General features: G+C 42.0%; 1 protein-coding gene across 1 annotated transcript in view; it reads right to left on the bottom strand.

Moving 5' to 3' along the window:
* The window catches only part of LOC134615950 (proton myo-inositol cotransporter-like), a 96745-nt gene that overhangs the window by 30594 nt on the left and 49406 nt on the right, over positions 1-16745 (bottom strand). The window contains exon 4 of the mRNA XM_063460636.1: positions 4680-4788. Coding sequence (XP_063316706.1) covers positions 4680-4788 — 109 coding nt within the window. The remainder of the gene's footprint in view (positions 1-4679; positions 4789-16745) is intronic.

Here is a 16745-nt window from a genome sequence, read left to right as displayed (position 1 = left end):
TTGCAAAGGCGATGCTTAGACTAGATCTCAAGCTCTCATTTAACCAGAATCTCTGAGAGACCTAGGTGCTGTTAACTACTGCTCCTTTGTGAAGATGGACTGAAAAGAAAAAAAAAATATTTAGATCGTGTGAGGTTTGTAACTGTATTTGACAGGCTGGGGTTTATAATTACAGATATCCCCTAAGGCAGCACTGATCTCCATAAGTATGTTAGATATGAAAGGGCAAATCAGAGGGAAACGTGTTAACTGTCAGTTTGATGAAGTGAGAAACGCAGCTTTGTCACTTCATCAAGATGTTATTGGTTGAACTGGCTGGTCAGTTACAATCTCAGTCAATCTTTCGCCTGAATTCCTCTGATAAAGACCAGAAGAGCTCACTTTTTTTGTTAGATATTTTACTCCAAGGCTGATGGGAGGAGGGAGGCTTTCTGTGGGAAAATGTGCTAATAGGGTCTCAAATGTACCCTCTGTGTGAACATATGTGACTTGGAGAGAGGGAGGAAAAAAGTGAACGCTGTCAATCCGTTCCTGTCAAGTTCCTAACTTGAGAGAGAGAGGACTGTTAGAACTGGCAGCCAATATGTGCTTTTCTAGTTTGGTCTGGATTTTTTTTTTTTGCCTGTCTGCCAGATTGTCTCATTGCCCTTTTCCTTCTTCGCTTGTGCCAGCCTGGTGGTTTAATCAGAAAAAGCAGCTGGGGACAGGGAGAGGAGCTTGTTTCTAAGCCTGGCTGATTTACCGGCTCCTCAGACCTTCTTTATGTCTCATCGGCTAATGGGGCTAGCCTGGCAGCTTCACTGGAGGTAGACAAAAGAGGCAGTAGACAGGGAGGCTAGCAAAACATACAGCACACATGACGAGTGACGGGAGGCGTCAGCAATAACTCAACACACAGTGCACATTCTGTGGTTAAAGTAGTCCATGCTCCGTATGGTGGAAGATGGTCAAATATAGTTTTTAATTATTTATATCTTTACATTATATTCATCACTGACGGGTGAGTATTGTCATGGTAACAGCTGTGTTCTCCCCCTTTCGTTTTGTTCTCTATGTTCTGTAGTCTGCCCTCGCCTCATCCAGCAACCCTCTGAGTTTTTTATTATTCACCTCAGAATTTCAGCGAGCAGGCAGATTGTTTCTATCACCTAATATCAATCATCCAGATTCACATTTTCCTCTGTCAGCCTAGTGTGTGAGGCTAGTTAGTTCTCAGGTTATAAATGTGAACATCATCATCAGGATTCAGTTCTCACTGCATGTTCTGAAGCCCTAACAAATGTACTAATTAATACAATTAATACCATTTTTGCAATCAGTGTATGGACTTATTATTTTTAACCCCTAGCCCTGTTTTGAATTGTAACACCAATCTGTAGATCAAACAGATCTTGCCGTTTCTTTATTTGGGTGTTCACCTGTGATATATGGCTCATGACTCCCCTCCTTCCTCTTGTTTATGTGCCAAAATGTCCTTTGACAAGACACTTAACACCCAAATTGGGTTAAACAGTGTCTTCTAAACCCAGATCATTTACCTTTCAAAATACGTACACTGGTCCACTTTATACTGACTTTATAAGTGGTTAAAAAAGTGGGCAGGTGGCAACTCTATAATGGCATACCGCAGCAATTAAAAAGGCTGGTTTAGTTATTTACTATTGAATTATTCAGTTACCCTTTATTTAGCAGAAAAGGACAAACGCCTAGCTTCCATAGCTGTAGCAATTAGCTGGTATTATCTGTAATTGTGAAGCTAAAATGTCGAGGACAGTGAGTATTATGAACTTTCAAACTTATACCAACAAATCAACCACTGCAACATCTCTTCTCCTTTTGTTTTTGTGATTCTGGCTAAAAATCATTAATATTTCCTTTTGAGTAGGCCGTCACTGGCATCTGATCCTTTTTCCTTGTACAGTAAATGTAAACATTTCTTAATTCTTTTTCTTGTCATGTAACGTAAACACACACTTAAAGCGTTATGTTTTTGTGAAAAATTCGCCCTCTAAAACGCACGGTGAAAAAAAGTTGACATTAAGCGACAATGAGCTCGTCCAGATGTTTCGACTGTGTTTGAGCTACAAGCACACTTGTTGCCACATGCAGTGATCTGATTGGTCTACTTTTTGGAAAAATTTGAAAAATCAAAAAAAATCTGTCCAGTAAAATAACACAATCAGTCTGATTGGCTAATTTTATAACACAGGAAATATTTTATCGGTTTGGTGTGAAAAGACTTTTACAGTGGCCTTAAAACTGACTGTTAATTTAATCATACCTTTACAGTATCCAATGGCTGCATTTTGATTAGTATTTTAGTTTGGAAGGAGGTTCCTGGGTGGACCTCCTGCTGGAAAAGGACAGTGCCATGCATGTTAGGTTAACTGCTGATTGTAAATGATCTCTGAAAGTGCGACTATGCGGTCGTCTGTCTCTCTGTGAAGGACTGGAAACATGTTGAGGGTGTAACCTGCATTATCAAACTTTGTCTTACAGTATGAAGCGCCTTGAGACAACAGTTTTGGAACTATATAAATAAAATTGAATTGAACTGTCGTGGCACCTGGATAGCTGGTAACCCCCTATGACTCTGAGCTGTATAAGGAGACAACAAAATAGATGGATTCTGACTGATATTATAACCATGGCTTAGTCTTATGTGGTTTTGAAACACTACAGAGACATCACAAAGACAGGCCCTAAAATAACAACTTGCTTTTGATTATACAGTTTTAAATTTACATACTCGAGTTCAATACCTTGGATACGAAAAACACAAACACACACACCAACCGAGTGATTTATTATTGGCTTATCCACACGTACATCTGGAGTGAACACATCCGGGACGAATGGGAAAGAGGCCCACGGATACGATTCATTTGCTATGTCACAAGACAACTGCTGTTATTTGTGCGTCTGCTGCGTTGGACTCTTTCTCTTAAACATGTTGCTTCTTCTGATTTGGGCTGTACTTTGGTGATTTCATCAGATCTGCTCTCTTTCAGCCTGACTGCAGATGAAAATAACTATAACCTGTGCAAACTTGCATTCTGATCTGTCTCTGGGACTTTTCCATCCACGAAACGATGCGAAGCTAAAACAAAGCAAACAACTCAAATGGAGACGCTGGCATCAAAAAAATTGATTGTCACCAGCGTGAGGTCTTTAATGTCAATTTTGAGTGATGTCATTATCACCACAGTAAGCCGCAGTACTTATTTTTTCAAACGAAAGGGCAATCAGATTTCAATTTGCAGGCAGGAAAACACATTTTAATGCCGCGTGTAAACATAACAGGCCCGAAACAGTCTCGGCTGAGGATGTAATGATGCTCGCTGCAAATGGGTCATCTCTCGACACAGATAAACTAGCAGGTAGACCTTTTTGGGAGGACTAGAAGATTGGCAGATACATAAATCAGAGAGACAGAAAGGTGGATAGGGACAGAGCTATGACAGATTAAGTTTGTCCTCTCTGCTGTTCGTAATGTTGGTGACAGGGATGAAGATAAATATACAGTAAGAGAGGCAGACACTCAGTAACCAGATCTCTCTGCGAGAGAGACAGAAGCAACCACTCAAAGACATCCAGAGTTTCACCGCAGCTTTATTATCATCCTTTCTCCTCACGTTTCTGTCCATTTACTTCTCAAAATCTAATCACGCACGGGCAAACGGCCATACCTAAAGTCTCACGCGCCCCCGCTTATATACACACAACCACGCGAGTGCACAGATGTCATGCACAAACACGCACGTGCCACACAGGCGCGCCTGCACAGACTCCAAAGTCCATAGGGTCACATTTCGTTCATTTAGTCACATGTGTGCAAACACGCCCGTACAAGAACACTTATCCTGCTGCTCTCACCTCCGGTGGTTGCTAAGCAACAGCACATATCCACAGATTGTTTACGGAGCCTTGCAATATAGTTCATCTCTAAAGGGAGGCGAGGCAGGGACCGATGACACAATCCCCTCAGATGAAAAGAATAAGCTGGTCCATCCCTTCGCAGGCAAGTGGGCAGTAATGCAATGAGTCCTCTTGCTCCCCGCTGGGCGACGTGAAGCGACAGATGAAAGAAATGTTTTGTGATTTAATAGCGTGTCGCTGAAGCGAACGCACCCGTCTGAGATCTCTGGTGCTGAGAGGCGAGGCATGTGACATCGTGTGTCATGCATGGTTATTGTTTTCATTAACTCTGAGGGCAAAACTGATAAAAACACACTTGAACTTTTCCCTTTTGGCGCCAATGCGATGTAGAAATAATAAAGGCTGTGCTGTTCGAGCTCTTGAAAAGATGACACATGGACACAGCCTCAAGTATCAGAGGTCAATTTTTTCCAGTATACTACACATGAAAGGGCCTCTAAGTTAGGCAGTTACAGACTGCTGACAAATTAAAGGGAAAAACCTGAACCCTTGACCCCTTCGTTGACACACTGGCTTTGTAAGGCTATACGGCACATATCAGCATCCCTTAAAGGGAAGGGTTACTGAAAATCAATGCAAAGTTGTTTTGGGTGATCGCCTTTATCCATTTGCTCATTTGATGCTGAACACTGCAGGCTCTGTTTAATTTTACAAAAGTCTGTTGCTCTGGGAGAACAAGCAGAATAAATCAGACCTGTGCGCCAGACCCGACGGAAAGGTTTGGTGATGTTTCCACTCACATGACTGTGTTGATTCCTGAAAGCTGCTGGAACATCTGAAGACCACAGCCCACCACCAGGGCTCGTCGGGCCGGGGGGTAGGTCAGCATCCGCCAGATCACCGGGCCATCTGAGAGACACAAGCAAAGGTACAGAAATGAGTTTTGCAGCACAAGATAAGATAACCGCTATGAGGAAAACAAGGCTGAGACAGTATCTCAAGGGTGACATAAAAACTTTTTGTGAAAATAAACCAGGTGTGAAAGTGCAGTTCCTCAAATGGCCACTCGAGGCTGGCTCCATCACCAGAGATTTCTGTGTTAAACTGCCCAAATTTACAGTCATCATCTGTATGTTTTCCTTTACTACATCCCTGAAATTTCTCTGAGGTCTTCCTTTTTTTCTCTTCCTGCCTGACATCTTCAACATCCTTTGTCCGGTATATCCACCACCCCTGCTCCGCACATATTCAAACACCTCAGCCTTGCCTCTCTAACTTGGTCCCCGAACCTCACAGCCTGAAGTGTTCCTCTGATGTAATCATTCCTAATCCTGTCAATTCTGTCTTAACACCTTTAACTCTCCTGTGTTTTTGTCAGTACCACCATCTTCAAACCTTCTTGTAACCCTTCCCTTTGACTCTTGCTATTATCTTCTGTCATAAATCACCCCTGGTTGACCCCAGCTGCTATAAAACTGCATAAAGATTTATGAACATGGCATGAGGTGCTAGAAATACAGGACCACTTCTTAGTTGAAATTTTGCCTTCATAACTGCTTTAATTCTTCTTGGCACAGATTCAACAAGGCACTAGAACCATTTCACAAATATTTTGGTCCATATCGACATGACAGGGTCACACAGTTGCTTCACACCCATGATGTGAATCTCAAGTTCCTCCACATCCAAAAGGTGTGCAATTGGATTGATATCTGGTGACTGTGGAGTTCATTTGAGTGAACTCATTGTTAAGTTCAGGAAACCAGTTTTAGAAGATCTGGCTTTGTGACATGGTGTGTTATCCTGCTGGAAGCAGCCATCAAAAGATGGTACACTGTGGACATAAAGGGATGGACCTCAGCAACAATACGTGGGTAAGCTGTGGAGACACAACGATACTCAGTTGTTATTAAGGAACACAAAGTGTGCCAACATATATTCCCTACAATATTACTACAACAAAACTCTGCCCATTGATACATTAGATGATAGGTCCATGGTGGGTGTATTTGGGTTGTTAACGCCAAATGATGACCCTACTTTGTGAAAGTGGCAACAGAAATTGAGACTCATGAGAGAAAGCCAATCTTCTGTTGTCCAATTTTGGGAAGCCCATGCAAATTGTAGCCTCAGTTCCCTGTTCTTAGCTGGCAAGAGTAACACCCAGTGTGGTCTTCTGCTGCTGTAGCCCATCTACCTCAAGGTTCAATGTGTTTTTGTGTTTCAGAGATGCTCTTCTGCAAACCTTTGTTGTAATGAGTCCTTTTGAACTACTTTAACCATACTCCCCTAACCTTTGGAATCAACGAGTGAATTTTTTCACCCAGAGAATCTGTGCTCACTGGATATTTTCTCTTTTTCAGATTATTCTGTTTGGTTGCGTTGGAAAGCCCCAGTAGATCAGCATTTTCTGAATTATGCAAACAAACCATCACGCAACGTTCAAAGTCACTCGAATCACCCTCCTTCCACAATTCTGATGCTCAATTCAAAATTCAGCAGGTTGTCTGGACCTAAATGCGCTGGGTTGCTGCCATGTGATCAGCTAATTAGATATTTGCATTAGTCAGCAGTTGAACAGTAAGTAACAGTACGTTAGCTGGCTGCTGCTGGTGCTTTAATATTTAACACATATAGATGAGAGTGTTGTCAACCACACAGCTTTACAAAATGTCAAACTGTTCTCATTAACACGAGTGGGACAACGTTCAGCTTAACCATGATCTAATTAAAAAATGCCACCAAATATTTTCAAACCACACACAGGAAACTCAGTGGGTTTGTCACCATTAGTTATCCATAACATATTTCTGATTTAGTGTTTAAGTTAGCATGATGAATCACACTCTCCTCAAGCTGGAAGGCATAGCGGAAGCAACCATGTGACCAAGCGAAGATCTCTTACACAAGATGCTGAGGTTTTGTTTGTTCCAGTGATGCCGTTCTGTTGCTCTTGAATGTTTTGGAAAAACATGCAAATTTGCCTTATTTTCTAAGTGCCATTTTCCTCTTTCAGATGGTGGATATCTCACTGTGGGATGGAGCAAATATCTGAATTTGGCTTTGGCCACACGGAGTCCTACTTGGCTCATCATCGGAGCCAGACTGCGATTTCCAACGCACGCAGACTAGCGATTCCTTCGGGAGGAGAAGTCTTAATAGGATGAGAGAATGGCTGGACAGGCATGGGGCTCTGGGATAAAGAGGGAGACATCCAGAGTGCTAACAGATCAGACAAACAAGTCTGAACACACACACACACACAGGTAATATCAGGATACACAAGTGGCTGTGCAAACACGGGCAGAAAATACAAACGTATCACAAACAAGGATGCATGAGCCTGCACATATGAGCTGACGCGCACAGACTGAGTATTTTGGAGCAGCTGTGTGTGGGAGGACTTTGGACCAGTGAACATCTCCTTTTGCTGTTTGACAAGCAGATCAGACTCTGTAAAGGAGGCTCCTGCTGACACACAAACACACTTAAGCCTACCTTTTAATGGGTGCCTGTCAGCCCTCGTTGGAGGATATTATCATCAACTTTGAGTCTTTTCAAACCTGAGATGCCGCAAGAGGCTTTTTAACTTTCATCTGTTTTTCCACATTTTCACAGAAGACTTCTCCTCGTCTTTTTATTTTGAAGAGATTGGAGGCAATTCTCGCAGCAGCGTGAAGCAATCAAAAACATAGCTTTTCATGATTCGTGATGTTTTTAAAAAAAATCACGCACCATGGCTCAATTTAACACCTACGTCCTTTCCAGACGTGTCTCGACGAGCTCTGCACTTATTTTATGGAGGTTTGTTTTTTAGATAGAAAACACGCATCACTTCAGTTTTAGGTGATTGGCTTTTGCTTTGCTTTGTTAAACACAGTTTCAGCTTTGGCAATAACACCAGCTCAGCTCCATCTCTACCCAGCATCCTTTAAAAACCCCATGATTATGGCTTTGAAACGGACAATCTTATGCTAATGATAACTTGGACCTGTAAGCAAGTAATAATTATAACACATTATATCCAAGTATATCGAATGTTCACCAACACTGACATGAGAGCTTCAACCCTAATTTCATATAGCAACCCTGTATATGCATAAGATAAGGAGGGAGCTTGTACCTTAGTAATAAAAGCACTGTTGTATGCATGTGGGCACACATGTTTTTGTAGTTTTGCCTCTGTCCATCACCATAATGAATTTATATGTCAATATGGGATTGTTCAGACTTTGAAGGTTTAACAAAATCATATTTTCATACACAGTCTCCTATTATCAGAGGCTAAACATTAATGAAATAATTAACTGTCAGGCAGTTTCATAACATTGTTTTCTAGTTATTTAATGACAAACGAATCAGATACTGTAGAAAGTTTGGACTTGATTTCAAGTGTTAAACTTGTGCAAGTGACCGAGGCCTGCATTAGACTGAAAAACGAAAATAACCATAAAAAGTTTTGGAGTGGCCAAATTAACAATCTGGTACATTCTTAAGAAAAAGTAATGTGCTGGCTGTTTCAAGGCACAAAAGACCACAGAAGACTGATTTCTTTTCTTGGTTATGAAAAACCACAATATCACATTTATGGAAAGAAATGAAAAGTGTTTTCAACAAGATGCAAATCACTGGTTAGACTCAAGAATAGGAAGGTTAGATTAGACTTCATCAAAAAAACATCTAAAAAGAAAAAGAAAAAATCTGGGCAGAGGGAACCAAAGTTTTACCAGAATGACATGAACCATAAAGTGAAGAAGGAAAGGAGCAACTTCTGATCCAGATCATATCACATCATTTGCCAGACATGGTTGAGGCATTTACACATATGGCTGTCACTGTCAGAAGTAGCAGGATGACTTCTGAAGTGTACAAGGGTATACTCTCTGCTTAAATTCAGCGAAATGCTGCAAAACTGATTAGTCAGTGGTGTACAGCACAAATGGATAGCTCAAGGCATAATCCAAAGGCAACCCAAGAAATTCTCCAAGCAAAGACATGGGATATTCTTCAATTCTCAAGTCCATCACTTGAGCATTTTTCTTCGGTTATTGAATAAAATAGCAAAGAGAGATGCACAAACGCACCTAAAGGGGTCTGCAATAAATTAGAATATCTCAAGAAAGAAAGCAATTCAGACAGTCATTGTCAGCAAAGGATTTTCAACCAGGTATTAAAAACAGTCCTTATATTTAAAATTAAGTTAGTTTGTCCAGTTACTTTTGAGCCTCTAAAACTGGACATTAAATAAAAATGTCTGTAATTCCTGTAATTCTAAACAAATACCCTGAATTAAAGCTGAAAGTCTGTATTAAAATCCACAAATATAAGGTCTGACTGTGCTGATCCTAAATAACCAAAATACAAAGAAATTGTGTAAAAGCAGAATGCAATCATTTCCAAACCTTTCATGAAAAAATATGAGCACATTTTGAATTTGAAGGCAGAAATATACTTCAAATAAGTTGGGATGGGGCCACAAAAGACTGGAAAACTAAGTTCCTTTTCCAATTATATCTCATGTAGGTGGATATAACTTAGAGAGGAACAGCTTCTTAGAAGTCAAGATGGGCAGAGGTTCACCAATCTGCAAAAAGTTGTGGAATTATTTCAGGTTAATAAGTAAATGGATAATGTTCCTCAACATAAAATTGTGATTTTAAATAGCAAGTTATTTAGAGTACATAATATCATCAAAAGATTCTGAGAATCTGAAGAAATCTCTGTGCACATTGGGCAAGGCTTAAAATCATCTGCATTAATCAACTGAAAACATCTGGGGCATAATGAAACAAGAAAATACGACAAAGACTGTTGAGATGCTAGAATACTACCATATTTTTCAGACTATAAGGCGCACTTAAGATCCTTTCATTTTCTCAGAAATCGACAGCGTGCCTAATAATCCGGTGTGCCTTATGTATGAACTCTGGTTGTGCTTACTGACCTCGAACCGATTTTATGTGTGTATGCGTACACTGTGCTCAAAAATCTGTCAAAATGTTTTAGTGCGACTTTATCTGACTATTTTCTTTCGCTTAATGCGCCTTATGGTCCCAAAAATATGGTATATCAGACAAGAATGGGACAACACGGGAACTGAAGAAGCTTCTTGGATGAGAGGTGAAACATCTTCAAGAAACTTACAGAAGTCCAGTCAACCTGCATGACTGGGAATCTACACAATGGGACAACATTCCTCTCCAAAATGACAATGTGAGCCAATATTAGACTTTAACACAAAAGATATGGTTATTATTGAAACAGAGGGCCACTAATGAGAATTACTAGACCAGCTGATTTCTGGGAAATATAGGATTCCAGAAGTTTTGCATATTGACTTTTACTAGAGATTTTAAAAAAATCAGGCAATCTCAGTCGCTGTTGCCCAGATTTAAACTGCATAACTGTTTTGTAATCATGTGCTCATGGGTCCACTTTTGTGATCATAAAATTCTAAATTGCTGGACTGCTCTTTCAGCATTCATTAGCAAATGTGTTCAGGTTATGTAAAATATATCTTTACTGTAGCTTCCTTTTACTCACAACTATAGCTGGAATCGGCTCACACAGCTACTATATGTTTCTCTAAGCAGCCTTGTTATTGTTTTTAAAGTCAATGTTTAAATGAAGTTCTCCACAGACAAAGAGAAAGCGGTGTGTTTATGGTCCAAGCCACGTCCATGGCACAGGTTGATTTTTTGATCCCCGCAGACCACGGGACTCTTATCTGATTAGCCGACAGGGAAATCACGAATGAACTATCGAGAGGTTTGAAACCTAATGGTCGCATGGAGGCAAGATAAAACACACATTCACGTGCAATCAATTAAAGAAACACTGTGTATTTTTCCCGACTGGTTTTTCCCCACAGAATACCACGAGATCAAGCAAACAGTGTAAGAAAAGGGTTATGCACAGACTCTCAGACAAACTCGCAAAACACACAGCTTAATTTCCTCTGCTGAACACCACCCAGCTGTAATTTAATCAGATGAGATATTGAAAAAGAGGGATGGCAATGAAAAACAAGCCAGCGGGCTACCAGTGAGCCACAAGCGCAGTGATTACGTCTCATAATACTGCAGTAATTGCACGTTCGTTTTCCACACTGAACCTTTCCAGTTACATCTGCATCACTTGAATTCGATCTATCCACTGTTAACAACAATTTAGCCTAAAAATGAAATACAGTTCATGTTGTCTTGTGATCAAGCCACACAGAAGTTCAGTTGAGTTGTGGATCATAGCTGAGAGCATGAAGCAAGCAAATATGCATGATGGGATAAGAGTTCCTAGTAGAAAGAGGCACTTAGACACATCCTTGGACACACAGACACTCACACCAAGCTCAACAGGGGAACACAACTACCCACACAAGCTGTGATTATACTTCCAGCATCACTACCTGCACAGATCTCCTTTGATTGCTCATCTTATCAGGTTTCAATTCAGTAAATAGCTCCACTCTACCACTATAATCCGATTTGTTTGTGCAGTGAAGTAGGGAAGCCTGGAATGTGTGTTTAATGTCTCCAACTACTTCTTTACATAATCTTTGATATTCTTTGAAGGAATGTCCAATTAGTGTTTTTCCTTGGCTACTTGCTTTTGGGAAAACATTGCTAGTCCAGTCAGATGTTTCTTTTTATTCATACTTCAAACTCGTGCCACACTCAGCTCCATGAAATATGCAGCAGGAAGAGGAAAAATACAAGGAGAGGAATAAAGACTTTGTTGGAAGCTTGCTTTCCAGGAAACTGGAATGCTTCCACTGACGGGACTTATACTTACAGATTTCCACATTGATTTGTGAAATCTTTTCAGTCTATGGGTCAGTGCATGGTCAATACACCACAAAGGGATACACTGGGACTGAGCAATGCCCAATCAAGAAAACAAAGAGGCTCGATGGAAGCGCATAAAAATGCAGGTTCAGACTTTTAAAAGGAACGGTCTTGCATTTAAGTTAGACAGGAATAGCTACTCCTATCCCATCCAATCACCACGCTTTGGGGAAGTAAGTGGCAGGAAACAGGCTACACTTCTCAGACAAGCAGGCCGCAATCAAGGACCGAGGCCTTGGCAGCCAATCTGCAGCCCTTCTACATCAACCCTCATCCCCCCTCTAATTATTTTTTCCACATACTTCCCCTCTCCTCATACTTTCTCTCATCTCCTCTGCTTCCTTATGTAAGTAGGATCATAACATCTCACATGTCACAATAAGAATCCTGAACAGAAAGTCAAGACTAGTAGAGAATAAATAAGATTGCTCATCTGAAGCACAGTGCAGCCTCTAAGGTTCTTGATCCTTAAAGCAACTTTAGGATTTTCATGCACAAAAGAATTTAACTTTTTGGAAAAATAAAGTTTTTCTCTGAGAGTTAATTAAACTTTTAAAACCTTCAACAAGAATCTAGGGGAAGCTTGGCTAGATTTGCATCACCACTGGAATTATTTGGGGACAGAAAGTAAAGAAGAGTCGAAAGAAACCCTTCAGCCACGCTACGGGTGCCGACCTCTGAAACTTTCCTGTTGGCAACACATGTTTGGAACCACAAACACAACAACAAGCTAATCCGAGCAGCAGACCAGAATAAATAACTGTTCTTAAGAAATGTTAGATAAATCTGTTTATGTTTTGTGTGTATGAAAATTAAAAAAAAAAAAAAAATTAATGACCAAATTTTGATATTGGTCTTAAAATGATTTATTGGCTAGACTCTAAAAACAACTCAGTGCTACTACAATTAATTGTCCATATATGAAATAAATCAATAATAAGAAAGAAGGAAGAGTTGCCTATTAAAGCTATGTAAAATCATCCATATTTAAAAGCTAGTAGCAGAGGTAACCATTTTGGGACGGTAACACCTCAAAATCCAAAATACAGGGGACTTTCATGTCCTTCTCATTTTATATTTCTTTGTAGTACACTGTATGCATGAATCTTTACATTTAGCTTATGGCAGGAAAGTAAGTGAACTTGTTAAAGTCCTGAGTCTGGTGACCCAGTGTCCATGTTTTTGAGTATGGTTAATATTTCTTGGTTTTGTATCAGTTATGGTTGATGTTGGACTGTGTTTTCTTGGGTTAAAAGGATATTCTAAGTTGGATTAGTTTCTCTGAGTGGTTTATCTTTTTCTTGTACTTTTGGTGTTCATGTTAGGTTATTTAGTTTCTTGCTGTTAGTGATTATGTTTTACCTCCCTCAGTGTCTAGCCTTGTCTTGCGTTTTGTGAGTCTTGTCTCTGTTTAATTTCTCCAGTCACAGTGTAAAGCTTGCGTGTCTCGTCCGCGTCTAGGTATGGCTTTGTCCGAACTACATGATGTGCTGAGTTCGCTTCAAAACAAGGATCCGGGCGCAGCCCTCATTGTAGCAGGAGACTTTAATAAAGCGAACCTCAGACAAGTCATGCCAAACTTTTACCAGCATGTCTCGTGTCCAACGAGGGGGGATCGAATTTTGGATCACTGCTACACGCCATACAAGCAGGGCTACAAAGCTGTCTCACATCCGGCTTTTGGGAAGTCTGACCACAATGCCATCTTCCTCATTCCCCAGTATAAACAAAACATACGGAGGGAAGAAGTAACCACGAGGGAGGTGAAACGGTGGTCTGCCCAATCAGAAGCTACGCTACAGGACGCACTCGACGACGTCGACTGAGACATGTTCAGAGCATGCGCAGTCGACATCAACGAGTTTACGGAAGTAGCAGTATGCTTCGTCAATATGCTAGCGGAGGAGATTATCCCCACTGCGAGAGTCACCACATTCCCAAACCAGAAACCGTGGATGAACAGATCGATCCGCGCTGCAGTAAACGCCAGGACCGCCACGTACAACGTGGGTCTCGCCACTGGCGATATGAGCGCCTACAAAGCGGCCTCATACGGCGTGCGGCACGCGGTGAGAGATGCTAAACGCCGGTACCGGGAGCGTGTGGAGTCCCGCTTCCTCCAGGGCGACACACGGAGTATGTGGCACGGACTACGCACCATTACGGACTACAAACCCAGGGACACTGCGCCGATCAACACCGACTCTGCATTCACCAATGAGCTGAACCAGTTCTACGCCCGTTTCGAGGTTAGCCAGGCGGCTAATGCCACCTACCGCCTGACTACCGAGGACAGTGACGTCATCAGCGAGAGACCGGTGACCAACATCGCGGAGCATGACGTCCGAGCGGCATTGAGGAGAGTGAACACAAGGAAAGCGGCGGGGCCAGACGGCATCACCGGCCGTCTGCTGCGCTGCTGTGCTGACCAGCTAGCAGGTGTGTTCACTTACATCTTCAACGAGTCCCTGGCGAAGTCTGTGGTCCCCACATGCTTCAAAAGATCCACCATCATCCCGGTGCCCAAGAACAGCAAACCCTCATCCCTGAACGATTACCGGCCAGTTGCGCTGACCTCGGTAGTAATGAAGGTGTTTGAGAGGCTGCTGAAGAACATCATCTTCTCCTCCATCCCAGACACCACAGATCCGCTCCAGTTCGCCTACCGACCCAACAGATCCACTGAGGACGCCATCGCCCACGTCCTGCACACCACCCTTAGCCACGTGGACAAGAAACAGGGTAACTATGTGAGAATGCTGTTTGTTGATTACAGTTCAGCGTTTAACACAATAGTGCCCTGCAGACTGTTCACAAAGCTGAGGGATCTGGGACTCAACAGCCGTCTGTGTGCGTGGGTGTTGGACTTCCTCACTGGCAGAACTCAGGTGGTGAGGGTGGGTAGGTGTGTCTCCGACAGCATCACCATCAACACAGGAGCACCACAGGGGTGTGTCCTCTCGCCACTGCTCTACTCCCTCTACACTTCAGACTGTGTGGCCACCCACGGCTCCAACACCATTGTGAAGTTTGCTGACGACACAGTGGTGTTGGGTGCCATCTCCAACAGCGATGAGGCGGCCTACATGGACGAAGTGAAGAATCTGGCATCATGGTGCCAGGACAACCACCTCCAGCTGAACATCGGCAAGACCAAGGAGCTGGTGGTGGACTTCAGAAGGAGTCGGCACAGAGACTACAAGCCCATTATCATTAATGGAGCTCCAGTAGAGAGGGTGCAGTCCTTTAAGTATCTTGGCGTCCACATCTCCTCAGACCTGACATGGGCTGCCCACATTCAGGCCCAGACCAAAAAGGCTAGGCAGCGCCTGTATCACCTACGACAACTGAGGAAGTTCATGGTCTCTCCAAAGATCCTCAGGATCTTCTATACAGGCGCTGTGGAGAGCATCCTCACACAGAACATGACATCGTGGTTTGGAAACAGCTGTGTGAAGGACCAAAAAGCTCTCCAGAGAGTGATCCGTACAGCGGAACGCTGCTGCAGGATTGCTCTCCCCCCGCTTCAGGACACCTACACCAGGAGATGCCGGACTAGAGCAACGCAGATACTGAAGGACCCGTCCCATCCTGGCAACAAACTGTTCCAACTTCTACAATCTGGTAGAAGGTTCCGCATCATCCGGGCAAGGACAGAGAGACTCAAGAGGAGCCTCTATCCTCAAGCCATCCGGGCCCTAAACCACCCCCCCCCCCCACACACACACACCCACACCCGCCCTCTCACATCATCTATAATTGACTGAGACTCTCCTCCAGACACTCAATTCCTTTAACTTTAAATATGTTTATATTGTCCATTCTGTAAAATAGTCAGATGTCTATTCATATTAATGTACAGAATTCACCTGCTTGCTGCTACTACTGCACATTCACCCAATGTATATACTATATATATATATATATATTTATAATGTTATTCCTCTACCCCCCCCCCCCCCCCCCCCCTTTTTTTTTGCACATGTTGAGGAGCGTGTCAGGATACATTTCACTGTGTGTTATACTTGTATGACTATGCATGTGACAAATAAAGAACCTTGAACCTTGAACGTATTTGTCATGCTTCCTGTTTTATTTTGATAGTCCTTGTCCTGTGTGCAGTGCATTTAGTTTTGCTTCCGTTCTATCTCGTTATGTCAGATTCGTCCCAGCTGTGTTTCCACCTGTTCCCCATCCTCTCGTTATTCTGCCTGTGTGTCGTGTGTACTTCCATGTTTCCCAGTCATGTCAAGTCTCTTCCAGTCACCTACAACCAGTCAGGAGTTTCTTACTTGTAGTTCATGTTTGGTTTGTTTCTTTAGTATTCATATATTTTGTTTTTAGTTTGTTTTTGGCCAGCAATAACGCTTCCGCCTTTAGTTAAGCATCCTGTCTCCGAGTCCTGCGTTTGGGTCCTAACCTAGCCTGCCACACAGCTCACTATAACAGAACTATTCCTTTAACTACGTAAAATCATGGTGAAAGTTGCAAATGGTGGTGCTTTAAATTCAAGCTTTATTAGCATATAATAGCACAGTCACAGATACAATCAATTCACCATAAACACAAAAAAAAGCAAAAATGGTGATTTTGTAACATGCTGTTGTTTATAATGCAGGATTACAGTAGAAACTGTGAAATGAAAAATGCCAGTACTTTACTGTAATTTAACAGGAACACGTTTTGCAGTACAGGAAACTCTTCTAAGATGCTAAATCACAAAAAAAAAAAAATTTTCATGCATTTTTTTATAGCCCTATACAGACAAACCTAAATTATTACTAGACAATCTCTTCAAATTCGCTTCAATCTTCAATCGCTTTTACAGTGTACAGACTGTGTATCAGTTGTCTCTGTCTTCTAAATGCTTTGTTATTATACTATTAAGTGAGAGTATTGGTGTCATAATCATCCGTTCTCAAACTCCTCATAAAATGACAGATTTCAGAGTTAAGCTGGCATCCGAGTCTTTCCACTTGTTTTCATTCTTCCTTTCATTTCAGAACACAGAGGACCTTTTGA

This window comes from Pelmatolapia mariae, linkage group LG17, assembly GCF_036321145.2.
Source record: "Pelmatolapia mariae isolate MD_Pm_ZW linkage group LG17, Pm_UMD_F_2, whole genome shotgun sequence".
In the NCBI taxonomy this organism is placed as follows: Eukaryota; Metazoa; Chordata; class Actinopteri; order Cichliformes; family Cichlidae; genus Pelmatolapia; species Pelmatolapia mariae.
This window is presented reverse-complemented; position numbering and strand designations above follow the sequence as displayed.